We start from the raw sequence: 27,270 nt of genomic DNA, 5'->3' as shown, positions 1-27,270 counted from the left end.
GCCCCGCCCCGCCCGCCCCTCCCGGCCGGGCAGCGCCGCCATGGCGCTGGAACTGGAGCCGTCAGCGGCTCCCTTGAGCTCCTTCCTGAGGGACTTCCCGGCCCCGCTGGCCCCGGGGGAGCCGCTGCCGTGGAGCTCCGCGGGGAGCGGCGCTCTGAGCAGGGCCGAGGTGCCGGGCGCGCTGGCCGAGCGGGCGAGGAGCCTCCTGGGCAGCAGGTGAGGGGGCGGCGGGGCGGGAGGGGGACTCCGGCCGGGCTGCCCCGGGGGCGCCGCTGGCAGCCGGTGTGAGGGAGCGGGGCCGCCCCGGCAGCGGGGCCGTAGCAGGTGCAGGCGCGGGAGGCGCTTCTTCCTGACGCGGGGCCCGCTGGGGGCGGGGGAGAGCCCTCAGCGTCTCCAGAGAAATTTAGTTTTGCAGATTGATTGATTTATTTATTATTCCCCCTTCTAAATGACTTTTTGTGGCTGTTAATAGCATGCTTCTATTCAGGCCACAGGCCTTCGGCCCTGTGCCTTTATGGTATTGCTTGTGTGTGCTCTTCAAAAATATTCCTTTCCCACTCTCGGTGCGGATTCAGTGACAAGCCTGCAATTAGCGCGGTAGGGCGATTCTTGTAGTGAAGTGCCGACAGCGTGAATTCAGGTCCCTCGGGGCACCTGTGTGGGTCAGCTTGGAAGTCTGGGAGGGAGCGGGTCTGTGAGGTGCCTTGCAGGGCTGCCAGGGGTGCTCAGCTCCCCAGCCCTTACGAGTGCGACATGCTTGGGTGGGTTTCTCAAGCTGATGTTTTCTTAAGACTTCAGGAGCGTACTCACACCACTGTTGGAACACACAGCTGCTCATCAGTGGTGCTTCTGTCATCCCCTGACTGCATCCTTGTAACCCTCCTCCTGAACAGTTTAGACTTCCTATTTAACACTGCTAAGAATTGGGATGTGACTTACTTCTTTTGGCAAGCTAGTGCTTCATCAAGAACAAGTTATTTCCCACCAATTTCTTGTCTCCTGATATTCCACTCCCTTCCTGCACTTCGGCAGTAGGGCCTGTGCATTCCACGTGTTACAAAGTTCCTCCCACAATCTGCTTCACTGACCTGCTTGTAAGAGTCAAGAACAGCAATTGTGGATGGTCTAAAAGAACATGAGTGGTGATCAGACTGTGCTGTGGTACTGGGGCTGTGGAGGTGACTGTTTCTGGTTTGGTATATGCTGAATGTTACCTGGTTAGTAGAGGAATTTGATTGATAGAAAACATGGTTTGAATGACTTGCCTTTTTAACTACTATCTGGTGAGTTTATGAACACCAGGTGGATTTTTTTTGTTGTTGTTGAAAGTCTATAGGTGATTTTTAGATATTGAAATTGTCTGAGAAATTGCCTTAAAAATCAGGTTACTCCTACATATTACAGAGATGATTATGGACGTAATATCATTCAGAGTAATGGTGTGCCTAAACCTGAAGATGAGAAATGCGTGCCAAAGAAATACAATTTCTTAGTCAGAAGTTTAAAAAGGCCCAGATAATCATTGCATTAGTTGGTTGTGCTTTGACTAAATTGCTCTTGAACAAAACACAGCTGTGCATTCCGCAGTGAGATTGCAAATTCATCACGTGCACTGAATCGTTGAACTCTGTGGAGCAAAAGTGGTTCTGGGTGAGCACTTTAAAGAACAGGGTAATGCCAGTCTTGAATAAATACTTATCACATGGCACCCACTCTGCCACGTGGACCGGGCTGATCCTCTCTACAATTGATTTAGAGAGGAGGGTATTAAGCTGTAGAGTTATGGGATACCTTACTCAAACTGCAGTGCTTGAAGAATCAGTATTTCTGAGCTGCATATCTGCTGACATTCTGTTGTTGTCTATTGGGCACGGTAACAAGTGGAAACAGAAGAGGAATGATGGTTTTGCAATCCTTTCATCTCACCTGTCACTCCTGGTGTTTACACAGAGAGGAGCCTGCCAGTGTCAGAAGCTGCATTTTTCACATACCTGCCCTGCAGCTGATTCTGGCTCCACAGTCTGTCATATAGAGCTGCCCAAGTCCTGAGCTGGCAAGGAAGGGAAAGAGAGCTAAAGAAAGTAAAGCAGGATTGAAGTGCAGCAATCTACTTATTAATTCTTCTTTTCACAAAATGTTTGTAAAAAAACAGAAATAGATGAGAAAAGTGTTTTTATGAATTCTTATGGCTGGCTGCAGGCAGCTCTGTGTTTGGGTGAAGCCATGAGTTTGGGCGTAGAGTAGTGTACCTAAAGTGTCAAATGTAGGGATCCCTGCAGAATTATAGCTCAGTTTTGGAGTCCTATGACAAAGAGAAACCTCATCTTGTAGTTGCAAAAAGGCTGCGTTTTCCTGTTGGGTAGGCTGAGTTCTTGCATGTGGAGAAAAAGACTGATACAGCCCAAGGCCAAGACAGGAATCTTGTGTTTTGAAATTGCAGGCCTTCTTCTCATAATCCCTGTAATTAGGAACTAAAACTGAAGTCTCTGACTGTGTGAGAAATTGCCAACATTACATTTTCTTTCCCATGTTTGCTACTGTGGATCAATTCAAAATGCACCTTTGAAGGCTAAATAAACTTTTCTGCTGATGTGAATCCTCAATAAAATAGATGAGGGAATAGTAAGGAGATAAGAGAAAGAAGGATGTTAAAGGTTTTAAGACATGGAAAAATAAGGGCGAGGGCTGACATTAGAAGACAATTTAAATGTCTGTATAAAAGTTGTTGAAGATGCAGAAGTGGTGCCAGATTAGTGACTGTGCAAGAGGTCACTGTAGTTGAGATCCACTGATCTGCAGGCTGTCATGGCAGCATCCCAAACATAGGGATGGCTGCTCGGTGGAAAATACACGCCCTCAAATATCACAGTGTCATTCTACATAGGTTTAACGCTAGGAAGAGGTTTGTGGATGTACCTTGCTGACTTCTAGCATTGATGCTTGATCTCTGTTTCTGGAGTGTGAGATTTCTCTAACATCCCAGCATCACAGAATGTATTTTACATGGTGATTAGTGCTGCTGAAGGATTTCTCTGTAGATCAAAGTGTTATTGGGAATTGAGTTTGACGCTCAGTTCTGCTGTTCTGCTTCTCATTTCTGTGTTGTCAGGTACTTCACTCACATGTGCACAGATGTGTGGGTCATGGCCCAAAGGGCCCAAGCCAATAAAGGTCCATTGCCAATAACGGTCCAGCAATATCCTTGGCTCATGAGACAACATATGGTGATGTTTAGTTTGTTCTTCCAGTTGCTTGGAGGCACAAACCTTTGTGCCTTTGCAATGAGGAATGTTGTTCTTCCACTACTGATCAGGATTTCTGTTGAGAAGAGAATGGACCAAGGAATAACATTGGTTGGGTCCAACAAGGAGTTTCTGAATGCTGTTGCTTCTCCAAGACTGCACACATCTCTTTACATGAAAGCACTTGGATACATCAGGCTGGATACAACTCCTGGATGTCCTAATCTAAAATGAATTATTTTAACGAATTTCTGCAAATGCAGCTACCGTAGCAAAACACCAGCTAAACCAGCAAACCATTTTGCTCCCTGGCAGGACTTGCCCCTAAATCACTAATCTGGTGAAGCTTTGCATATACTTCTACTTTGAATGGTCTATTTAAATCAATGGAACTGCCTGCTACTAACTGCAGCTAAATACATACATAACATTCTGAAGAATTGGAGCAGGCTTAAGTAATCTTGTTTTGCAGAATTTTAATTAACATACACTTTTGGGTAATAGCTGTGTTCTGATAGTCTATGAAGGTAGCTGATTGTGAATGAAGAGGCCATTAATTACTTCCCAAGCTTTAGAAATTAACCTGAAATATTCCTGACTTTTACTGCAACAGAACATGAGATGAAATCAGACCCCTAAATACAGAAATTTTGTCTTCCCCTTGATAGGAGCTGAAACTTGTATGGCCATCCTGTGACATATCCAAAGAACAATGTGAAATTCCTGCAGCCTTCCTGTTTGAGGAGATTTACTACAATAACAGTTGAGAGACTTGGGCTTCCTGTTCTGCCCCCTCCCAATCAATCTGCTGTTGCCTCAGCATCCTGTTTTGTGTCTTTGTGCTTTACACTGTAGTGCTCACACCCAAGGTGAGGCCCTGGCATCTTTATTTCCAGCATTCCCTGCTTTTAGAGTAGTTAATTCAGCAATTCTGACATTTTGATGTTTTTATATGATTTAAGCATGAGGACCAGGAAAAGAAAATCTTATCTTGCTTCTGATTTCCCAATCTCTTCTTAAAATGCTCTTTAGCCTCTTCCTCTGTGAAAACTATGTTCTACTGTGACCTCTGCTTTTAATAAATCCCCTAAAACTTACTTCCTTATTCCTAATTTGAACCGTTTAGGGTAATGCACTGCTATTTCTCCTTGCTTGGGAATGTGTTTGCTATTTTGCTCTCATAACCTGTGTGAAACACCCTTTCTGTCATTGTTTCAAGATAAATATTCAATTTTGAAACAACATGTTTAGGGCTTAATTGAAGAGTGGCTTTTGTGGAATTAAGCCTCTCCTGTTCTGCTGTGTGGTTTTTCTTCCTGCAGAGAATTAAATGGAAGTAGCAGGTGACTCTTCCTTGCACATTTTGTATAAAAACTGTTCAGTAATGACTGAAGGGCCTGTACAGATGGATTCTGGATTATAAAGTTGCTGCTCCTGGTAGTTTCATAAGAAAAACTGGAAAAAAAACCTGCTTCATGTAACCATAAGAGATGGAAATTCTGTGTGTGGCATTGTTTATGTATTTGTTTTGATTCTCTTGTTCATCTCTTTTAGCAACCTGATGTCATTAACACAAGAAACAACTTCTTGTGCATTGTAGGATGTCAGATGTTCTCTCCTTAATGGATGTATATATGTACTTTTCTGGCCGCCATCACCCTGGGAGCTCTGGGTACTGCTCTAATAAATGCTAATGCTTAGAGCTGCTTGAGTGGAAACATTCTGTAGTTGATTGTAAGAATAAAAAGAGAAAGTGAAATAAAAGTAGCAGATTGGGGAGAAAATACTGAATACAAGCAGCTTTTGTTTGAGGAAACTTGTGACCTGCTATTATTTTGGCAGTGTGAGAGGATCTTTCACTTGCTGGAGAACTGCTGGCATTTGCAGATCTGCACTAAACTCTCTGCTGATAGAGCTGTAACATGCTAGAAACATACCCTGAGCCCACAGTGGCAGAGCTGTGCTGGGTGTGATCTTCTGCTGTTACAGAGCCCGTGGAACAAATAAGGGCACATCTTCCCTTGGACTTAAGGCAGCTGCAGCTGACTTATGCTAGAGCTTGTGCTAGCAGATACAGCACTTCATTTTCCTCAATATATGTGTATATGCACACTCTGAAAGGAAAAGAGGATTATACAGTGGTGCACTGGCCTGCAGTACCACTGCTGCCTTGTTGCTATGACTTTGGTAATAATGTCTGTTTGGGGTGGGAGGAATGAATTCTTTTGCTTGCAAAATAAGTAAATAAAAATGCAGAAGGCTTTGTGTAAACATGGGTGTTTGGTGTGTCCTAGAGAGGCTTTGTACCACCCTCAGGAGTAACACAGAGCTCGTTCCTCTGCTTCCAGTGCTGAGGAGCAGCTGTTTGGGGTCTGCCATCTGCTGCACTATTCTGTGTCCTCAAAGCCGCTGTAAGCTGGGCGTGGAGCACTGCAGGAAGTCTGTCAGCTGTTTTCAAGTCTTTGTAAAAAGTGTAGTTGTAGCTGAGGCTCTGGCCAAGGTGTGGTGGCCTGACCTTTGATGCTCTGGATGCTTGCCCCCTACCCACAAAGCTGTTTGCTAGAGACTTCTGAATATATCCTCTTAAACTGGAGGGGAAGGAGAGGTAGGAACATCTTTGAACCAGTGACTTGTTTGAAAAAACTCACTACAAGTGTCCTGGTGATTTAATGACCCAAATAAAAAAAAGTAAGAAGTTGTCTTACTGGGTTTCTGCTTCCCAAAAGAATGTACATATTCTGGTTTTTTTCTTTTTGAAGACTGGTACTAAAAAGGTCAGTAACAGTCTTATGATTGACCTGACATATGTGATTACACTGTGGCTGTGGTGGTGTGACAGCTGGTCTTTTGAAATAAAATAGATAACTAAATTGTATTGCAGAAGAGAAACAAGGTGAACAAGAGAAGTAAGTTTTGTTCTATAATTTATGCCAAATCTAAAGTATGCAAAATACCATAATTGCATTCTACTTCTGTAACTTTATTTTGGCCCCCAGGTATGTGTATTAGCAGGAGCTTTGCGTAGCTCCTTTTACCAGTACTGTGTCCAGTAGTCCAGAATCTTTCAAGGAGGAAAGTGGCATATAAACTTAAGTGTCTTCTTTTTTAGCATAAGTATTGCTTTACTCTTTAACTTACTTCTTTTATCTGTACTCAGATTTTTGAAACGAGGCTTGTATTTTACTGTGAGTGGCTGCAGGATATGAGCTCCATGCTCCAGCCACTGTCAATTTGACTTCAGCTGCTGGTGAAGCTACAATGCCTCATCTGCACTGTTACAACATGCTTTAATTCTTTTAAAATATTTTTTATTGTGGTCAAAACACACCCTTTATGTTAGCAAAGAAATAGCCTGCAGCAAAGAAATTCAAAGTCTGTTTACTACTAGCCTGTGTGTGCCGAGGCTGAATGTTTAGTGTTGCGTGCCAGAGAAACGGGGCTGACGTGTTTCTCCTAAGATTCTCTTAAAGTAGCATCCTGTGCATGTAACACACCCCACCAGCTTTCCTCTTCTTCCCAATACGGTTGGTTTTCCCCTTAGGAAACAGCTACACTGTTCCTTCTGATTCACGGAGATTAAATTATGCTTGATTCAGCTCGTCACCAGGGTGTCTCGGGCTTCTTTGAAAGGAAGATTTTAACAATAAGTGACATTCTTCTTTGCTTACAGGAAAGGTTTGAAGTCTGTAATGGTAATTGCAGTGGGTTACTTTTGCACTGGTTGCCATAGGTACTGCAGCAGTTTCCAGATACTCTCCAGCCAAGTGAGACCTTGTAGCTCTCAACTAAAGCAGCAGTTCTTGCTCTTTTTTGATGACACATTTTGTTAACTCCTGAAGTCTCTGATTCAGAAGATGAACTTAAAACCGATAAACATCGAACCTGAATGAAAGATGCCATTCCTTGGAGCTCCATTTACTTGAGCTCGAGTGAAAACCAGTCTTGCCAATATGGTAATGCTATAATAAAGAGTTTATAAAGTAATCACAAATATGTTCTGTTCAGAACTGAGATTGAACTAAATAGGTTGGGTAATTTTTTAGACTTTTATTCTTTTTCAGTGTGTCAGAATCAGTTGTTTGATGTTGTTGCTGACCGCATAACAAAATCCCAATAAACAACCACTTTCTTACAGATTTGCAGAGCTATGGAGAGGGAGGAAATACATAGGAAGCAAAGCTGAATGAAGCGTATCAGTACTGAGGAATCACTGAATTTCCTTTTCAGGGACTGGATGGCAACTGGAAAAAGTTTAAGGATGTAGCATAATATGTAAATTTTTTCTTTGTTGCAGGCATCCTGTAAGCAGAGGTTTATACAGGACTTGTGCATTATAGCACTAAGTAGATTTCCTTTTGTTTAAGCTGCTTTTAATGGACCCAGTTCAGCAATCCTGGATTCTGGAAAGCAGAAATATGAAGTTTAAAATCAAAGTATTAAGCCCTCTTCTGATCCTGAGCTGTGAACCCAGGCTAGAGTTGATTTTTTCCTCCAGCACAGCAGAGAAATTCTGAAGATGGCTGAAGCTGTGGAGCTGTGCAGCTAAATGCATAGCTGGTTCTTAATGTTTCTTGTCTCTATTCTTGGAGCTGAAACGTGCTTTGACTAAAGCTTCTCACTTTCAGCAGCATCAGCAACACATCTGACATTGTGGGGCTTATATTTTCATATTCCTTTCTTTTTCTCTTACGCAAACAAAAACGGGAAGAAAGATTTTTGGAGTGCAGGGGGTGCCATATCTGTTTTGGATGTATTTCTTGCCTGACCTTTTAAAAGGTTGTCTGTCAGTGTCAGAGTCATTATAAGTGGGCATTGTTACTTTAACTGAGCTCGGAAAGGAACTGACTCCCCTAAACATATTAGCCTTAAAAAAGAAACAAAAAGCTGCATTCTGTTTTCCCTTGATGTGACATGACTGCAGCTAGCACTGAAAGGACTGCAAACACATTGCCATCTATTTGAAGTACCGAAATAACTCATTAAATTGGGCTGTCACTGCCACAGAATGCGTAGCATAAAGCAGGCCTGTGTTGGAGCCTGTTGACTGAGACAATGCTTTCTGTTTGCTGCCACAGGAGGTACTCATACACGGCTGTGAGGATGTGACAAGGCCTCTCTTTCAGGAGCACAAAGGCAAAATGCATTTCAGCTTGTTGTCACTGGGATCTGAAACCCCGTGGTCTTCCCCTCTCTGCCCTTCTGTATGCACAAACCAGTCATTGCTGAGCAACATCAGACCAGTTGCTTCCACCATTTCATACTCCCCAGCAAACCAGTTTTATGTAGAACTTTGTAAAATGTTTCCTGGCAAAACAGACTCTTGTCCTTGACTTGCTGTAGGTGCCTTAATGTGGTATTTGCTTTGGTTATGTAATTCAATATTTTGTGGGAATCAAACACTCCATGAACAATGGATAAAGTGGCTCTTTATGGATTTTGGTGCTTATTCTTCATTGTGCTCTTAGAAAGTGGCTGGAACGTGTGTTGTGTACTGTAGTTTTTAGTGCTTGCCATGAGACTATAGGGAATATAGGAGTTATTTTATAGTAGCCTCATTTTGGAGTTGGATGGGACTTACTTGTTTAAAGACTCAAAAACATACCAAGTCTGTGCTTCTTGTAAACATGTGGCTTGAATAAAGCATTGAGTAAACAAGAGATGGTGAGCAGATCATGTAGCATTATTGTCTTCTAGATGCCTGCCTAAAAGCTTCATCTAAATCACAAGTCTTGGAGTCTCTTCTTATCCTAGTGCCCAGTCTCAAATCTTTGCATCTTTTACCTGGGTGGTTTCTTTGGAAAACTTCCAGTCAGAATAAACCGAATGATAAGGGCTGTAGGTTAGCACTAAGCAGGACTTTTCTTGTAAAGGGAAGGAGAGTTCCAAGTAACCTTTTTAGAGATTTGCATCTACCACAACATTGAGATTTTGATACTGTCTGTGGTGAGATTGACTGTGAGCAAGAAATGCTGTGTCGTGAGTAGAAACAAAATGTGTGTGTTCAGAGGCTGGAATTGAAGGTAGCAGTTCCCATCTGAGAGCTCAAGAGAAGGAGGTACCATCTGCGACTGGAGTGTGAGGCAACAGTTTGAAAATATGATTCATACGCTTCTTCCTCTTTACATTCTTGAGAAAGCAGTTGTCTAACTGAGGATCTTACTAAAGATTTGTGTGAATAAATATTGAACATATGGTTTCCTCTACTAGTTTACTAATGAAGTTGGTATTGTGTGCAATGCTTTCTAAGTATGAGGTCACCAGCCATACACTGCAAGGTTGTAGCTCAGTTTAAACTAATGCAGTCTCTTTTGCTTTGCCTTCCTTTTCTTACCAGCAGAGGTGTTTCACCACTTCTTGCAGCATCATTGATCCATGCTGCAGTTGATGAAGTTCTCCAAACAGACTTGACTGAATTTAAGCTGCAAAATGTGGAAACGGAGGGAGAAGGAGATGAGGAAAGGTTCACCTGTAAGTATACTTCTTTTTCTGTCTGTGGTTTTCCCAGAGGCTGTCTTTCAGAAGACTTCAGTGTTTTGAAATGTTTCCCAGATTTATTTGGTTAGACTGCCTGGCAAGCAGCAGTGAATGGAACTTCATTTGCTTTTGCTGCGTATCTGTGGGATGAAAGGAAGCTGTGCTAGTTTTGTGAGCAACATGCAAATGCAGTGTCTAGAGCCCTGACTGATCCTGTGGATTGGCTTTCTGAAAGGGAAGAATGTGCCCTTTTCCCTTCGGTAGAGTGATCTTAGCTAATTACTCCTGTGTTTTGACGTTGACATCACCACAGTTGTACGGCCACACCAACACCTTCAGTTGATCCATATAAACCATCTTGCTTTTGTCTTGGCAACCAGATTCTGGCTGTTCCACATCTTGAACATCCTGGAACTCCAGATCTTTCTCTTGGCAAGTTGCTCAATAGTCTCTGTCTTTATCGATGATTTCTTTTCTTCCCACTCTGCCCTATAAAGGTGGGATGCTGAGGGAAGAAGAGTCTGATGCATTTGTCTTCTACCTGATGCCTGCATTTTCTCCTGAGTGAACTGGAGAGAGAGCAGACCTTGGTGACTGAGTACTGGGTTTGTGCCTTGTGTAACAGATGGTCCTAGTGCATTTACGTGCTGAAGTGTTTAACATCAGGCTTCACCAAACCTTCAGTCCCAGTGCCAAGAATTTAAATGGAGCAGGATGCAGGCAGAGTAGAAGATAAAAATGGAGATGTCCTCGGCAACCCAGTCTGTTCTGTAAGGGGAAATCCTCACCCTTCCACTTCTTTGGGATGGCTTGAAAGGCAGTTAGTTCAGTGTGCCTCAAACAGAGCGCTGCGATGGCCAGGATATGACACTTCCCAGAAGGCTCTTCCAGCATTCGTGTCCAAGTCTGAAACGGCAGGAGGGGGAACTCAGTTAATTAAGTCATGCTGCACCCTGATTATGTCATCCCTCGCCTTAATGCTTGTGGCCTTCACTCACTGCAGCTAACCTGGCCTGCGGCAGGACTCTGCCTTGAGGGGGAACTGGCAAATATGAGTTCAGTGTGACCAGATCGCTGCAGCCTCTACAGGAAAATCAGAAGCAGCATATTGTAACTCACCTAGGATAATTACATAGGTTTTCACAAAGCAGTTGGAAACTGTTATCAGAGCATCCTGCAGTCACTCCGCTGCGGACTCTTTGTTGACATCCGTGTAGTTATCTTTGAGGTGAATATAGCAGTCATACAAGACATGAACTGCTATACATTTGTGAGCCTAAAATTATAACTTGTAGTTCTGGGTCTTATGTAAATCTTGGGCCCACAAACCAAAACAAACCCTATCTGAATGATAAAGAAATAACGTTTAGAAACAAGGAGTAATGAAGAACTTGATAGGACATGGACATTTTCTTGGTCACAAGCATCTAATGTCTCTGGTTACTATATATTGGGGACATTTGTAAGATATTCAGGCTGCTGTTTTACTCTGAAGGCCAAAAAGATAGGACTGGAGTCTACTTTTAAGATAGTGCAGGCAAAATTGGAAAATCCTTGGATGAGTTTAATGTTGAACTAGTTCACATTCTTTCACTGTTCCTTGTTGACCAATGCCCCAGAACCCTCCCTGTTCTGGTGGTTGAAACCTTCTTTAATTTCCACTTTACATATTCCTGTCTATTTTGGTTGTTCGTTCTTATGTTACCATTGCCATTTAGATCAAATCTCTATTGACCATTCATTCCCCTATCAAACGGGATGGAAAGTGCTCATTGTTGAGGTACTTGGTTGCCTGATCTCAGCAAGGAACAGCTACTTTAAAGGTGTTCATTTTTCTGCACCCTTGGACTGTACTTGTTTTCCCCTATCTTGTAACTGCTATTACATCACTTTAACTGTACAACTAGAAGGAAAGATAGTCCTCATGCTACAGCACAGTATGGATTCTCTTCTTGCACTGCAGTAATTATAATAATTCTGCCAAAAAAAAAGCATTCTTGGAATGAAAGAGAAGTGATTATATAAAAGCAATGGGGGGGTGTGCACGTGTGAGTACCACTGTTTGTGGTACATTGCAGAAGCATGTCTTGTTAAGGTACTAAATTCTTTGTCAGATTTCACAAGCTTGATATTTAAACAGCAATATGTCTCTTCTGGTCAGTATTAGTCTAGACATTTACAAATATGTAAACTAACAGCTGTAGACAAGGCTGTCTAAGATGCTGTCCTATTTAGTTATTTTGTTTATGGGATGATTTAATATTTAAAGGTTTTTATAGCTTGCCCATTAGCACCTACATATTAAGCAAATCAAAAGTAATTTTGGTTAGTATGTAGTGGCTGTTAATCAAAGATGTGTGTTTAAATTTAAGCTTTCAATTCTTCAGGCCCAGAGATACATCTGAAGCTAGCCAGCCACTGTTGCTGAGGAAAAAAAAAAAAAAAAAGCTTGAGAACCAGGAGTTATAAAAAGAAATTCTGAGGAAGCTTTGATGCTAGCAGTGTTATCAGGAGTCAGGATAAAACAGATACAGGAGAGATAGTTCATGCACTGCAGTTCTTTAGAATATACACTAGTGACCAGCAAATTATTTTTGCTCTATAAATGTTCTTTTCAGTGCATTTTGAAGTTAGTTGATTTAGCATTGAGGCAGGTTTCCTACTCAAATAACTTTAAATTGTTATCTGTTTGGAGGGATACTGTGTTGCAAAGCTAGATGCAATGCCAAGCACCAAGCCATTCAGTCTGATGAACAATAAGTTTGGATTAATTGATCTTTGGGATCTATCCAGAAAAGGATTTGAGTGTCTGGCTGGAGCTTTTCAGGCTGTGCCCAATGGGCGCTTGTGGTTCCGCTCTGTAATGACAAAGCTGGAGAGTAGCGGAAATGCTCTGTCCCTCCAGCTTCTACAACCATGAGTATTTAAAAAGATAAAGATAACAGCTTAAAATTCTAATCTGTTCAGCTCAACTCTGAGTTGAGCTATTGACCTCAGCAAACATTTTCAGACTTCCTTGTTATTTCAGTTGAAGTGGTTCAGTAGGACATAACCTGACCCAAAGCCAGGCCAATGCTTTTTCAACCCTTGTGTCCAAGACAACAGCAATCTCTTCTTGAAGGTTTTTCTGCCCACTTGGTGATTCCCTTTTATTTTTCAGTAGGTAGGAATTCCTATCACTATCTTACTAATTTTACTTACATAATATTAACATTCATGTCTAATATACTAGACTGATTTTTTTTTTGGGTCTTTGTTATGATTTTTGTAATGTAATCACCTGCTTGATAAACCTCTATTTTGAAAAAGAACTAGCAAGTAAAGAAGCTGCTATTATCCCTAGTGTTACACTGTTTTCTGTTGCAACTTTCTCTCCACATTATTCTCAGGACCTCATTTTAATTCTTGCAGAGCCTGTAAAAGCAGGGTGCTGGATGTGTGTATGTAGCTGTAGTGAAAGAAACTTGAAGGAAAGACAGGCCAAAAGATGGGGTAGTGTAGGAAAGTGGGACGCAGCACTTACTGTTTTGTTTCTGTGCTGTCAGTGCTGGATGAGGAGTCGCTGCAGCGCTGCTTTTTTAACAAGCTGAGGGATGTGTGCTGCGAGTGGCAGAAGCAATTGCCATCGCTGAGGCCACTGACGCGCTTCCTGCTGGTGTCCATCCACGCCATCCGCAACGCCCGGCGCAAGATGGAGGATCGCCATGTCCTCCTCCCCGAGTTCAATCAGCTCTTCGGTCTCTCAGTAAGTCTGGACACAACAGGGGAGGCTGGCTGGGCAGCTTTGCAACATTGCTGTAAGCACAGGGGCCTGGTGATGGGTGATCTGTGAATTTCTTGCCGTAAGTTATTTATCGTGTCTGCACTGGAGCAAGGACTTAGTGACTCAGATTGCTGGGGGCCAACTACTGCCCTGATAAAGAAGTGATGCAGGGAGGATCTTGTGCCTTTGGGATTCATGTCATAAGTTATGATACAGGGAGATGGGAAGTTCACCTAGTGCTATGTTGCTGGAGTTACAATGTTCTTGTGACTGACACAACTTGTATATGGATTGAGAGCAGCCCTGAGGAGCAGGACTTGGGGGTGTTTGTTGATGAGCAGTTCAGTGTGACCCAGCGACGTGTGCCTGCAGCCCAGAAAGCCAAACGCGTCCCGGTCTGCATCAAAAGCAGTGAGGGCAGCAGGCCGAGGGAGAGGACCTGCCCCTCTTCTGTGCTCTGGTGAGACCCCACCTGCAAAGATATGTCCAGCTTTGGGACTCACTACATAAAAATGAGATGGAGCTGCTGGAGCAAGTCCAGAGGAGGCCACAAAGATGATGAGAGGGCTGGAGCGCCTCTGCTGTGAAGACAGGCTGGGAGCTGGGGTTGTTCAGCCTGGGGAAGAGAAGGCTCTGGGGCCACCTTATAGCAACTTCCAGTGCTTAAAGGGGCTACAAGAGAGGGCTCGGAGCAACCTGGTCTAGTGGAAGATGTCCCTGCCCATGGCAGAGGGGCTGGAATAGGTCCCTTCCAACCCAAACCATTCTATGATACTAAGAACAGAAAGGGGGAGAACAGCAGTTGTACAAGTGCCAGTTCATGAAACTGCCAGAGGACTACATAACCAGCACGCTGCTGCTTCAATTCCAGGTTATTTTTAAGGACATTAAGTGACTAACAGCAAACAAAGAAAAGTAATTGGCCTGCGAAGTACCCATTTCATCCATTTTGTACATGTGTAAATGGACTTAAATTGCCATTTGTATGGAAGAAAGCCCAGAATAAAGAATCTTGCTTGTTGGTACCAGTCTGTGAGCTATTTTGGTTTTGAACAGGAATGTCTTCCTCTCTCTCCCCCCCGCCCCCCGCAAAAGGATGACGTTGATCGCGCTTACTTTGCGGTGTTCGATGGCCATGGTGGAGTGGATGCTGCCAATTACTCAGCAACCCACTTACATGTAAACATTGGGTTACATGAAGAGATTATTAAGAATCCAGCTGAGGCCTTGAAATGCTCTTTCCAGAAGACAGATGAAATGTTTCTTTTCAAAGCCAAAAGAGAGGTGAGTGGGTAGAGATTAACTCCATTGTATTTAAACAACACTGAGAACTGTTGGACAATGTGGTATTATCCAGAAAATTCTGGCAGTACAGTTTATTTGAATCACTGGCTTCTTTACGAAATTATGCTACATAAAAAGGTTTTGTTTGATCAAATTCTTATTTTGAGGAAAACCAGTGCTTGGGAGTTCAAGATGAGTAATTGAAAAGAAGTGCTAAAATTATTTAAATTATTCTGACATATCAGTTATTTGGAAGAATGCTGGTGCCTCCTTGTCTAAATTGGGCAGCCTCTAGATGTTCTGTTGTCCTACCTCTTATCTGGAAAAGAGATTTCTCTCTTCCTGATAATATGGTTGCTATCTTCCTCTTTCCTGTCCTACCATTAGTGTCACTGATAGCTGTAAGTGAAAAATGTGTTCTGTGATTTAAATCAGACTCCTCAGTTCATTAAACTTATTGATCAGCTTTGAATTGAATTGGTATGATGAACATTCTTTCTTCAAATCTGTGTTACACAGTTTGAGAATTCTTAGTATAGAAGTACAATGGAAGTACTCATTGTTAATATTCTCATTTTTGTCAATGAGGTACAAAAGAGGGACCAGCATTTTTATAAGGTCTGATTCTCACTAATCTTTACAGGGAATCTAGGACAGATAGATTTTTTCCTTTGTTGACATTCTGATTTATATACCCAAGGATAAGGGGATCTGTGTGGAGCAAGGCATTTGTAGTTGCTAATGTTAGAGTGGAGAATGTGAAAGGGATTGGAGAGATGTGTTTGTGAAATGTTCATTCTACTGAAATTCAGATCCTCTTGCTTTTCTGCATGTCTCTGTTTTAAATAACAGAGCTCTTAGTCTCCTAGATTGGTTTTAGAATTAATAGCAAGAGAAGGAGGAACATAAGACTGTATTAATCATCTGCATATTAGAAGATATGTTTATAAATAGTCTATTTCAAGTCTCTCTACTATCCTGTACTTTCTTTTTAAAGTTATCTGAATTAGGATTAGCAGGTCTAATCTACTGCATTTAGTGTGATTGAACCCAAGTTTTCAGTAATGCCATATATCCTAGCAGGGCTTGTTGCATACTCACCTGACACACCTGTTTTCCTTCTGTAGAAGCTGCGGAGCGGCACAACAGGTGTGTCTGCATTGATTGTAGGGAACAAACTACACATAGCATGGCTGGGAGACTCTCAGGTGATGCTTGTGCAGCAAGGGAAAGCTGTGACATTAATGGAACCTCACAAACCAGAAAGAGAAGTAAGTCTGGCTTGTTTTTTCCTCTTAAGTGTGTGATGTCAGATTCTCTCTTGAAACCTCTTGGAGTCAAGCCTTTTTAAGTGTTTGGTGCTTTACATAAGTACATCTACTGCATGGTAGGTTGCATGGAATTAACAATTTCTTGTTCTGCATCCACTCCTGTGTCTTGACAAGGTGATTCCTGCACCTTGCCTGCTTGAAGGTGCTAATGAATGGTACTCATAGTCCTGACTTCAGTTCCTGCTCAGATTGTTGAAAATTTGCAGTAATTAAATACTTTCACAGGATTTTTGTGTGTGAATTTAAATCTGCCTGTTACAAAATATCTTAGTAATTTGAGATTAATGGCAATTTAAAATGTTAGCATAATGAGAGTCTTTCATTATATGCAGTACTGTCATTGAAAAGCTAATGCTAATCTGCTGGTCTAACTGGCTTAAAGTGTATTGCATTTCCTATCTATTTTAAATAGCCAGGTATTTTATTCCATGAAATTGGATGGGGACCTTGCAAGTTTACCTGGCATTGCATGAGCCTTTGCCTTCATTGCATGAATATTTGTAATAACTGAGTAGTTAAAGGAGTATCAGGGCAAAGACTACTGTTACTTAGCCTAGTTATCATGTATTTCGTTCTGAATATTTATATATTCACCCAGTCGGTTGCTGTATGGAATGGGAAGAAGTGGCAGGAGAATTTACTCATCCATATCGGAAAGGATATGATGATACAAAAACTTGAGAATTCTGCTTTTTTTTCCTGCTTTATGGATAAGCAGATAAGCCATGGCAAGGATGGAAAGTAGTGGCTTGTTTCCAGTAATCCTGTGTGCATGTTTCCATGCTAGATTCTGATATGTGTGTTTGCTGTATTCATTGTAGAAATATAGAAGCTGGAGCAGCAAACAAAATGTATTCCACTGTTTTTCAGGATGAGAGAGCAAGGATTGAGACTCTGGGTGGCTGTGTAACCTACATGGACTGCTGGCGGGTTAATGGTACCTTGGCTGTTTCCAGAGCAATTGGTGAGATAAACCATCAGAATCAGTAAACTTTGGATTACAATTGATCAAAACATGCCATCTTAGACTGTTTACTGTAAATGGTGTCTTGTTCAGCATCAAACATAGTAAACCACTTAGCTGTCTTTCCCATAAGGCTTGCAGCTACATCATCTTTTTGGTTTTACCGTGAGCATAGAATGTTGTTTTATTATACATACTAGCCATGATAGTCCTATTTTTTTTCTAATACTAAGTTTTTTGCTTCTTATAAATGCCTAAACTACTGTAATGTTTTACAGTAGTTTAACAAATGTGCAGCATTTAATTTGTAAAAGTGGAGGAAGCAATAAATGTTTATCTAGCCTTTTTTATGTGCTTGAATGTCTGAATTGTGAGGGGGTTTTGTCCACTTTATTATGAATGTCTCTTTCTCCTGACTGCAGATCTTTCTGCTTGAGTCAAATCACTGCATTCTCCTTCAATATCCAGAAATTTGGAGCATTTTAATTGTAGTATTCTTACAATCTTATTAAACAAGCTTACTTTGCTAATTGCCAATTAGGGCAAAAAGAGGAAAAAACCCTGGGCAATACAGTAGATGTAATGTATGAGTGGGAGCAGATTACTATGGAATTTGTATAAAGCTATTTGGATCAGTAGCAACTCATATTTGGTAAGTATGTCCATACAAAACTGATAAACTAAATACAATGAGCAGATTCTTAGGGCATTGTGCTGTATATCTGGATAGCTAAGAAAAATCTGATTTTCTTGGCATTCTGAAGGCTGTACAAGAGGCACACCTGCAAAATGAACACCTGACTATCTCCTTGCACAAATACATTTCTGAAAGAAAAACTTTAGGAATAAATTCCTTATTTTCCCTGCAAGATTAGGGGAGCATAAATTAAAGTAACTCCTTAGAAACCCACAGGATTTAGGTGGGTTCCAAGCATCCTTAAAGAAACTAAAGTGTCTTCCATGCTTAGTCCATAGCTTTTGACTACTCTTGCTCTGCATCAGGTATCTCTGGAACACGATCTGGCTGTTCTTGAGGATGGTAAAAGTGATTGGTGGGTAAGGAAGTAAGTGTTGGTGTGTGAAGTAATAAAGCCTTTGCTTTGGTTGCTTGTCTCAGGTGACATATGCCAGAAGCCCTACGTCTCTGGTGATGCAGATGCAGATTCCTTCGAGCTGACTGGCTCAGAAGATTACTTGCTCCTTGCCTGCGATGGATTCTTTGATGCCATCAAGCCCCATGAGGTTGTAGACTTGGTCCTGGATCATTTGATGCAGACCAAAGGAGTGGGGCTCAAAGCAGCAGAAAGACTGGTGGCTGCTGCCAAGGAAAATGGATCCAGTGACAACATCACTGTTCTGGTGGTGTTCTTGAGGGATCCTCAGGACATCCTGGCAGACTGTCTCAACGACTCCAAGAGCCCTAGGGCTGATGATGATGCTCAGAGCTCACCCTTTAACTTCCTCAGCTGCGAGGCAGCCGCCACACAGTGACAGAATCTGTTTAGTCCGGAATGTTCAAGTAAGTTCATGTAAGGAACTGCTTTCCACTGAAGAAGCCTCTAATACAGTAGGCAAAATGTATCAGGAAAAAAGGACAAATTGACAAACATGGAACAGAAAGGCAAGACCCCTTTTACTGAGTTCCCGTTTGTCTTTTCCTTCTCCCTTTTTTCTGCCCCCTCCCCTCAAAAAACACTGAACAGATGTGGAGATTTGTACAGCTATTTTATCTCTGGGAGCAAACACTGAAGTGTGTCCCAGGGCTGCTGGTCATATCCCTCTGTCCTGGAAGTGGTAAGAAACCATAACAGGTATAAGCTAATGGATGAGAATATGCCTTTCATGAATTCTGAGTGAAAATTTAAATTAGTGCTTAAAAAGAGCACTGTATGTTGTACTTTACTGTGATGTTACTTTGGAAGTTGGAGGGGGGAAGCTGTCCCCACCACAGAAAAGCTTCTTCCTGTGTGTGTTCTGTGGGAACAGGCTCAGTGTGTAGGGACTGGGTGACACCAGTGTGCTGTGTAAGGTGCTTTTGGTTTGTACCAAAGATACTACAAGAATGATGCGGCCTCTTTACTCAAACAGAAACGTTTAACATTTGTGTGTATGGAGAGGAGAAAATAAAACTGGATGCTTCAGAAAAAGCTGGAAAACTAGCTAGAAATATCCTGGGGAAAATGGTAAAAAATCATCTGCTTTCTGGGATGCTCTGGTTTATAGACTGGAATCTGATATTTAACTGCACTGGATTATTTCTCCCTAAGAAATATGCTTATTAGCTGTTTGGCAACCTGAAAAGGTGGTATTTGAGAGAGATCTTTGCAGTTTGTGTGCTCAAGCAGGTGAATGTGCTCTTCCTACCACTATTTTGTGTACTATAGCAAAGGAGAAGTTTATTTTTATTGTAAATGTTTATTTGTTAATTTTCTGAACTTTACACTTGGAGGAATGTTTTGCAGTTTTACTTTATTTTGTTGCAGTTTTTATTTAAACTGGAATTTTAAAGTGTCTCTGTCTTTATTATCTGGTGTAAAAAAACTGACTACCCTCAAGTGCCTTAAATATTTCACCCAAGGATTGCTGGCTGCCTATCGCAGTCTGGTCAGCCAGTTCCTAGTTTCTAAAACGTTACTTTCTGTTTTCATTGATGCACTTAAATGTTTCAATTTTGTGAATTATTTTAGTGGTAACTAGGTTTCAAAAAAAAATCTCTTTGTTGCCAAATCTTGTGGTTTGTGGAAGAGCTTCACTGTGATTTACTCCCTGCCCTGTGCAGAAAGCTCTAGAGAGTTAATCATAAAGTAACAATTTGAGTAATTATTTCATTTAAAAAAGTAGTAACTTCTGGCCTTCACAAGTAAATTTAGTAATACAAACTAGAAACAGTTTAGTAACAGTTTTTATTAATGGCAGGTTAATTTGGCCACACTTCATGAACCTTTTGGGTCTGAATAACTTTCTAAGGAACTGTGAAGCTCATAGGATGAAAGAATTGTAATGAATGTGTGAGGGTGTTGCACAACTGCTCTATTCATGATGTGCTAGAGCTTCTGGTTGTGTTTTGTCTTGCCGGGCTAGCAGAACTCGACAAGATCTGAAGGCTCAATGGTAAATTTGTTATTAATTTCGCTGTCTAAACAAAAAGTGCTTTGCATCTGGCAGCAAGATTGTATGCCACATTTAGAAGCACATGTCATTGCCATATGTCAGTCCTGTTGATTAAAATATGTTGAGCATTAATGTTGCTTAGGGAGGAAGTTTAGGTAGAAGAGCTGGAATGGCTCAAAGGAGGAACAGAGCAGCACTGTCCATGTCCAGAGTCTCTGGATCCTTCATTGATGTGGGATGACACAGTGACCCAAGGTTTTTGCTGGAATTGCTGTGGAAGATCCTACAGTTTTTAATGCAGGAGCTCCACAGTGACCTCCTCTCTCACTACATTGCAGCTCAGACAGCAACTGCCTTTTTGCCACAGGAGCTTTTCTTCTGAGAAGATTGTAAACAGTTTTCCATCCTACATTTTGGTGCCCTAAAATATATGGGGAAGGATTTCCATTGTGGCAGCCTGGTGGGCTGGGCATCAGTGTTGGTAGTGAACCTTCTTCAATTAAGGAAGCCCTTAGACTTGTGCAGTAATCCCCTTGGATTTATCAATTTGATTTCTCGCCCAGATACTCAATTCCATGCTAAATCCTGATGGCCACTAGTGCCTCTTGGTGTCTTGGAAATAGTTCTATTATTAATATAGTAAGAATCATGCAGAATTGTTTGATGTTATTGCTGTCCAAGGTTTATCAGCAGAGGGGGAAGCTATTGTATTTATGAAGGGAGGTGTGAAAAGTTGGTAAGTCCATGGTGTGGTTTAGTTTCTGAAATTTGCCAAATTTCCTCAAAGGTGGAGGGGACTGAACAAGCCGAACTCTTTGTAATGGTTCTTTTATTTTAACCTTTTCTGGGCAGATTTGCATTACAGAGGAAAGAAAGTCTTAAGTCTTTTGATGGATGCTTGCAGCTATATGAGAACATCCTTTTTTGCTTCAAATTTGATAATTTCTGTTTTATGGGAGCTAAGTGAAGTGGGCCTTTAGAAAGCTGTCTGTGGCAATCATAAAATCTAGTTCTCAAGCAATGCTCTAGGGAAGAAATTCTGCATTCTTAGAAGCTGTTCCCTTACATTTGCATTCATTCTGACTGACATAGTGCTTCATTTCTTTGAGATGTAAATGGATAGGAACAATCTTTGAGAACTCATATAGATTGCAGCATGGATTAAAAGTATTTCTCTCATTTTCAGAGACTTCTTACTAGCTTTAAAAAGTCTGGTCAGGTCAACAGAAATTGTAACAGGTCAAAAAAGGGAGTTTGTATCCCATCACTAGAATAAGTAATTGCTAATGTGTCATCTACAGGAAAATCCCAAATACTGTTTGGGAGGAGGCTGTAGAAATTAGTTGAAGGATTCAAGACAAATGTTCAATAACTTTCATGTCTTACTAGACTCCAAATCAATGTCTGCTGCGGCATTTTAGCACTCAGCAGAAGAAAAATTGCTCTTTAAAGGAGCCTGAATTTTTAAAACAGAGCACACTTAAATTCTTTCGTTGTGTGATTGGAAACTGGCTTCCGTTGTTCTGCTTAGTGGATATCCAACATCTCTTTTGTTTATGGGTAATTCATGCTTCTACCTTCTCTTCCTTTCCCCATCCTCTCCTTCAAAGACACACACCTAAGACAGTGAATATTCTGGGTCTGGCAGAGACAAGATTAAAATTTTACAAATTACATTTGTTGGGAGTTCGTTTTGGCGTCTTTTTTTTTTTTTTCCCTGAGAATACAGATGAGAGAAATGCAGGAAAATTTTTAGAACAGAGGGAGATTAAGTAAAATCCACCCTCTGAGTGATGGAGGAGTGAAAGAGAGAGACAGGAATGCATTTAAGTATTATTAATGCCTATTTTAAAAAGGAAGTGGGCTGGAAAATAGAGCTACAAATGTCAGTTCTTTAGAGCGAAATACCAGTGCTTGAAAGAATTGGAAACACACCCATTAAGAAGGCAGAGCTCAGCTGTGGTAACTCTGTCTTCAAACAGCCAAAGAAGGAATAGCACTAGAAGTGTCCGAGGTGACTTGCTGTGACCCCTCAGTGCTACCTGGAAAGCTAATGCTACTAAATGGATTTTTCCAAACATCCTTCCATGTAAAGTAGTGCTAAGAGGGAGCATCCAGCCTCTGCAGTTCGTGGTCACTGTGCAAGTGCTGCTGTGAGTAAATGTGGAGTGTGTTAATGAGTGGAGGGGATGGTGAGCCCTGCAAGATGAGTAATTTGGCACGGAGTGGTTACGGCAGTGTTGGCAGTTAAGCAGTGTTAATCACAGTGATGGCTTTAATACCATTTAATAGACACTTATCTCAATTCAAAGTCAGATGTGATGCTGCTCTTTTAGAAAGCATTTCCAGGGCCATTAACTTTCTGTCATGAGGAGCCACTAAAATTTCCATTATTTTGTCAGATGTTGGGAAAAGTGCTTCTCTTGCTTTCTGAATTCTGGAGATAAGTTGGCTGTGTGCACTGGAAAACCTGTTTTCAGTTGATAGCTTAAATCAGTTCTTTGGGGTTGAAGCTTCCCTCCCAGGCAAAAAACCAAAAAATAACCAACAAAAAAGCCCCACCTAAAAACTAACCTAAAGACTTCAAAAACTAACCTAAAAAAGGTATTTCCAAAACAAGTCGCCAAGAACTTTTGTAAATGGTATTTTTAAATGGCATTGTGCAAAAGGTAGCTAGCAAATACCCTCCATCTATAAAGGGCATCGACAGTAAAGTCTAAATTAATATTCCAGCTCTACTCTTTGTACAAGTTTGACTCTGTTGGTTAAATTATTTGTATTCTTGTGGATGCAGGTACTGAACATACAGCACCAGCCATTGTCTGTCTCTAGTCTTACAGTACTGAAGTATCAAGCAAATGCTTTAGGGAGAAGGTGGGGGGATGTTAGCCACAACAGAGCAGATTGCAGATGATTCATGTATAATTCAGCTCTGGTTAAGCCTGAATTAAATTTCCCTGCTTAGTTCTATCACTGTCCTTTTTGCAATTGGGCCTGTGCCTTCAGAGAGAATCCTACTAAGAAGAAATGGTCCATTTTCCCTTTTCGAGGAGCAAACCCTCCTGATGAACAAAATGCCACTCAGGAAGGATTGGAGAAAGAGAAAAATGAGCTTTCAAATGAATGCAAAACTTCCCAATCTACATGAAGTTATGTACTCTCCCTAAACACAAGTTTATAGCAGGTCTGGTTGCATTTGAGTAGTGCTGGAAGGCAGAGGGGTTTCTGCCAAGCTCATCCTAACCTTTCAAACAGCATCAAAACCGAGAGGCTGGTCCTCTCTGCGTTACTGAATCAAGCCACTAAACCAGCCAGCCCTGTGGAGTATTTGTTTTGCAGCATTGACAGCTCTTAAGAGCTAAGGCAGACACTTTCTGAATGTGTTTTGGTTGGGCTTAATATATTTCTTGGATTTTATTTAATTTAAAGCTATTCTTATTTATATAAGTCGTGTCAGCTGAGAAGTAAACAAATGGAGACTTGAAGGAGTGACTGCACCTCTGAACGTGTATCTGTCAATAAACATTTCTTAAAATAATGCCTTAAAATGAGCTGGTAGGCTCTTGTGACACATAACCTTATCTCTGCATGGAACAGGAAACCAAAATCTTCCAGAGAATCACTTAAACCTTTATTTTGGTGTGACCCATCAGACCTGAACGCTCACAAGCTGTTCAGTGTCCCTGGTTTAATGCGTGCTCCAAGCTGCGCACACTGCTGCTGGTGCACACAAAAATAAACAAGGGACAGCTGTGTTGGCCACATAGAAAATTTAGCAAGATGCAGTTTTTGTTAAACAGTAGAGGACAAAATCAATAGGAAAAGAAATGTTTTCAAGCTTCTTGGAATGTAAACAATGGAATAAAAAAAAAGCAGCCTAGAAGAGTTGGCAGTGCACTGTCGGCTGAAAACCACTGTTTCAAGCAAATGAATTTAGCTGCTTTGTAATGTCTGTTTTATTTTGATAACAAACTCCTCTCAGTCAGAGTTTTGTCTTATTATGTGCTTTTTAGTTGAAGAGACGAGATATATTCAGCTCCTTAGAAAGTTAAATATATCTGGGCTTTGTGACTAGCTAGATTCTGATTATTGAATTTTCTCTCAACTATTAAGCCTGATTACTAATTTCCAGGAGATATTAATATATCAAATACTGAAGTTATTACTGATTAAATGGTTCTGGATTTCCATGCACAGGAATGTCATTGGTCCTTCCGGATCTAGTGGATGACTCCTTGAAGTTATTTATCCCTTTTGAGGCAATACATTAGGCAGGTAGAAGGTTTGTTGCTTTGGCAAATGGAGCCCGAATGTGTGACCATCATTCCCGCCAGGAACTATTTATCCTTTTATCTAAGCAATGATAGTTCTATTTGGATGTCCAAGGATAAAGAGATAATAGCTAGGAAACCAGGGTGATCCTATGGGGACCTTCTCAGGGCAGTAAAAATACTTCCTTTTTTTCATGGTGCCCTTCGTAACTTTGTGAAAAGGCATTCTGCTGAATATTGCATGATTAATGCTGCTTTCTTTGTGTTTTTCCCACTTTTTTTTTTCCTTCAGTGTGTTTAATAATAGCAAGGTATTTGTTTTATTTGGAGTCAAAACTTTGTACTGACAAAAAAAGGCCAGTGTAAAGTTTTTAGCTCTAAGTTCCTCTAACTTAATTACTTTAATTACTTTTAACTTCCTCTTCTGCAAGTCACTTCTGTTCTGTGTCCTCCCTGTTTTCTTCCCAGTTTTCTTTTTCTCTATCTTTTATGTCCTTTTATATTGTCATCCCCTCCCTCCCCAAAATGCTGCTTTTTAGGCTGTAAAATCTGTTGGCAGTTAAGTCAGTTTAGTTGCCACTTTGTAATTTTCACTTCATCTGTGTCCATAGTGAATTTGGTCTGATCTTTGGAGGCCTGCAACACCAAGTCTAAAAAGAACCATGTCAGCTAGGAAGATGAGAGACTAGAATAACTGTTGCTTTGGCATGGACCAGTATTGGATATGTGAGAAGAAAATCCTGTTATTTGTATCTTACTTCATAGGAATGCTTAAGCTTATGTCAGGTAACAATAGCTCTCACCCTGGTTACAGGATTTCAGAAATGTTCTTGTCTCTGTATTTCCTTGTTCCTGCAGATTGACTGTGCTTTCAAACATTTGCACTGTTGAGAGTGGGGGGAAAAGCTTTCTGCCTTCCTTCCCCTCCCCAGCTCTCTCTCTCCTGCCACAGTTGGCTGAGCAGTCAGGTTGGGAGCAGCAGCACATCCCGAGGCTCAGTGACCTCTCAGTCAGTGCCATTCTTCAGGGTCTGCTCCGTACTGTAACGCCAGTCCCGTGCTTGTGTAGTGGTAAGTGAGACCTCTGCAACTACTTCTTCTGACTTAAAACTGTATGTTCTTATCAGTATTAAAAGAGTACAAGAGCAGAGCACATTTCTTGCCACTGTGTTGGCTGATGAACCTTGAATGAAAGTAAGAGGGCCAGTGATTTTGAAATAGGAGCTGTTAGCCAAGTTTTGTAGAATCATAGTCCTTATTTATTTTGTATGCTAATCTGCACTTGTGACCCTGAGCAGAAAAGCTGCAGTATGGCAGGTTTTATAAGCTGTGGCTTAACCAGTTATCTAGTCTCTTGAAACTCTTATTTAAGCTGACTGGTTTTATGCACAGGTCAGAAACCTGTTGTCATTGATCATTAAATGCTATGCATATTGTACATTCAGTTACATGGATTGTTCTAATAGTGCTTGTGTGTATCATGCTACATAACCATATTTTTTTATATATGTATGTATTGCATGAGGTTTAATTGTTGGGATTTTTTTGTATTGTCACTTTTGTATTCACACAGTGCCTCATGTATCTATTTGCATATTGCAAGAAGTTGTTTCAAAGCAGTGATTGGAAACAGGTGGGGATAAGAACTGCCACTGTAGGATCTGATGTTTCTGAAGTATTAATAAAGTATAGTGATTCGAAACACTGTTTGTTTCTTTTCTTAAATCTATGTTTCATTCTAATATGTCAAGTAGCTCATGTTGCAACTTTTTCATGTAGGTCATGCTGCACATTTTTGAGTGGTTACTCTGTCTCACCATGTTACCTTCCTCCATGGGGCTTTTCCGGGAAAAGAGGTCAGTGGAAGCACTAGAAGGAAGCAATCCTTGGGATTACACAGTGTGCTTACTTGAAAAGATGAACGTCACTAAAACCATTTTAGGATTACATACCTCCAATTTATTGATTTGGTCTGTTCCTTCTTTTTTCCAGCTGACCACAGTGACAATGCAGGTTAAGTGGGGTGTACTGCCTGTGTCCTGCAGTAATGTGATAATGATCTGAGAGACCCTGCTGCAGCCAGAGATGGTGACAATTTATTTACTTGCATACTTGTTAAAGAAGTGGTATTTGACCGCTGAAGTGGAAGGCTGGAGAATGAATTCTCAGAGTGTTAGGGCTAATTTACTACAGGACATAGAGAAAGTTCTAAGAAGGATGGTAACCTGAAATACAAGTAAGGCTTGGAAGCTAAACTAACTTGTGTGATTGTTTCTGAAGTGCAGGTGTTCATATCCTCAGGAGAGGAAGACATAAGGAGAGCAGGACAGAGATGGAAGACTTGACAAAAGGCAAGCTTTAACAAGGGGATCTGAGATATGCAATCTTCCAGGCAGTTTGTCTAAATGCTTTTGTATTTATCCTAGAGAAGGAGAGAATAGAAGTCTGCAAGAACGCAGAATGCTGCACCACAGGGAAACAGATAAAGTATTTTTTGAAATACAAAAATAAGTATAACCATAAGGAATCATCAGGTATATTCTGGTCAAGATATTGTGGGCATGCTTGAACCTACTTCAGACCAAATCTCAAGGCTCTTGAAAAAATCTTCCATTTCATGGTCTTAAGAGTCTTTTTTTGGTTTGTTTTTATTTTACTTTTTTAACAGTAAGAATTGAGGGGTGAAAATTCACTTGTAATAATCTCTAAAAAAAGCAGTAAATTCCCAGAAAAATGTAGACTGGGGATTTGCTTGACTAGGTTTAGCAGCAGTTTTGCAGCCTGTGATTCACTGGGCTCACCAGGGAGCACAAGCAGCAGCTGACTGCCAC

General features: G+C 41.2%; 1 protein-coding gene across 2 annotated transcripts; it reads left to right on the top strand.

Annotated features, from left to right (window-relative positions):
- Positions 1–19: 19 nt before the first annotated feature.
- PPM1F (protein phosphatase, Mg2+/Mn2+ dependent 1F) lies at positions 20–26,141 on the top strand. 2 transcript variants are annotated; one of them, XM_082293681.1, is made up of 8 exons: positions 20–216; positions 9,580–9,710; positions 13,262–13,461; positions 14,575–14,763; positions 15,891–16,034; positions 16,965–17,058; positions 18,176–18,577; positions 25,299–26,141. In XM_082293681.1, exons 1-7 carry the CDS (start codon positions 41–43, stop codon positions 18,547–18,549), a joined length of 1,308 nt encoding a protein of 435 aa, XP_082149807.1. In that variant the 5' UTR covers positions 20–40; the 3' UTR covers positions 18,550–18,577; positions 25,299–26,141. The 2 variants fall into 2 exon arrangements, with proteins under 2 accessions (XP_082149807.1, XP_082149806.1); XM_082293680.1 differs by having other exon boundaries at positions 18,176–26,141.
- Positions 26,142–27,270: the final 1,129 nt, after the last annotated feature.

The sequence above is a fragment of the Coloeus monedula genome (assembly GCF_965178545.1).
Source record: "Coloeus monedula genome assembly, chromosome: 18".
In the NCBI taxonomy this organism is placed as follows: domain Eukaryota; kingdom Metazoa; phylum Chordata; class Aves; order Passeriformes; family Corvidae; genus Coloeus; species Coloeus monedula.
Note: the sequence above shows the minus strand (reverse complement) of the source record. Positions and strands in the feature narration are given on the sequence as shown.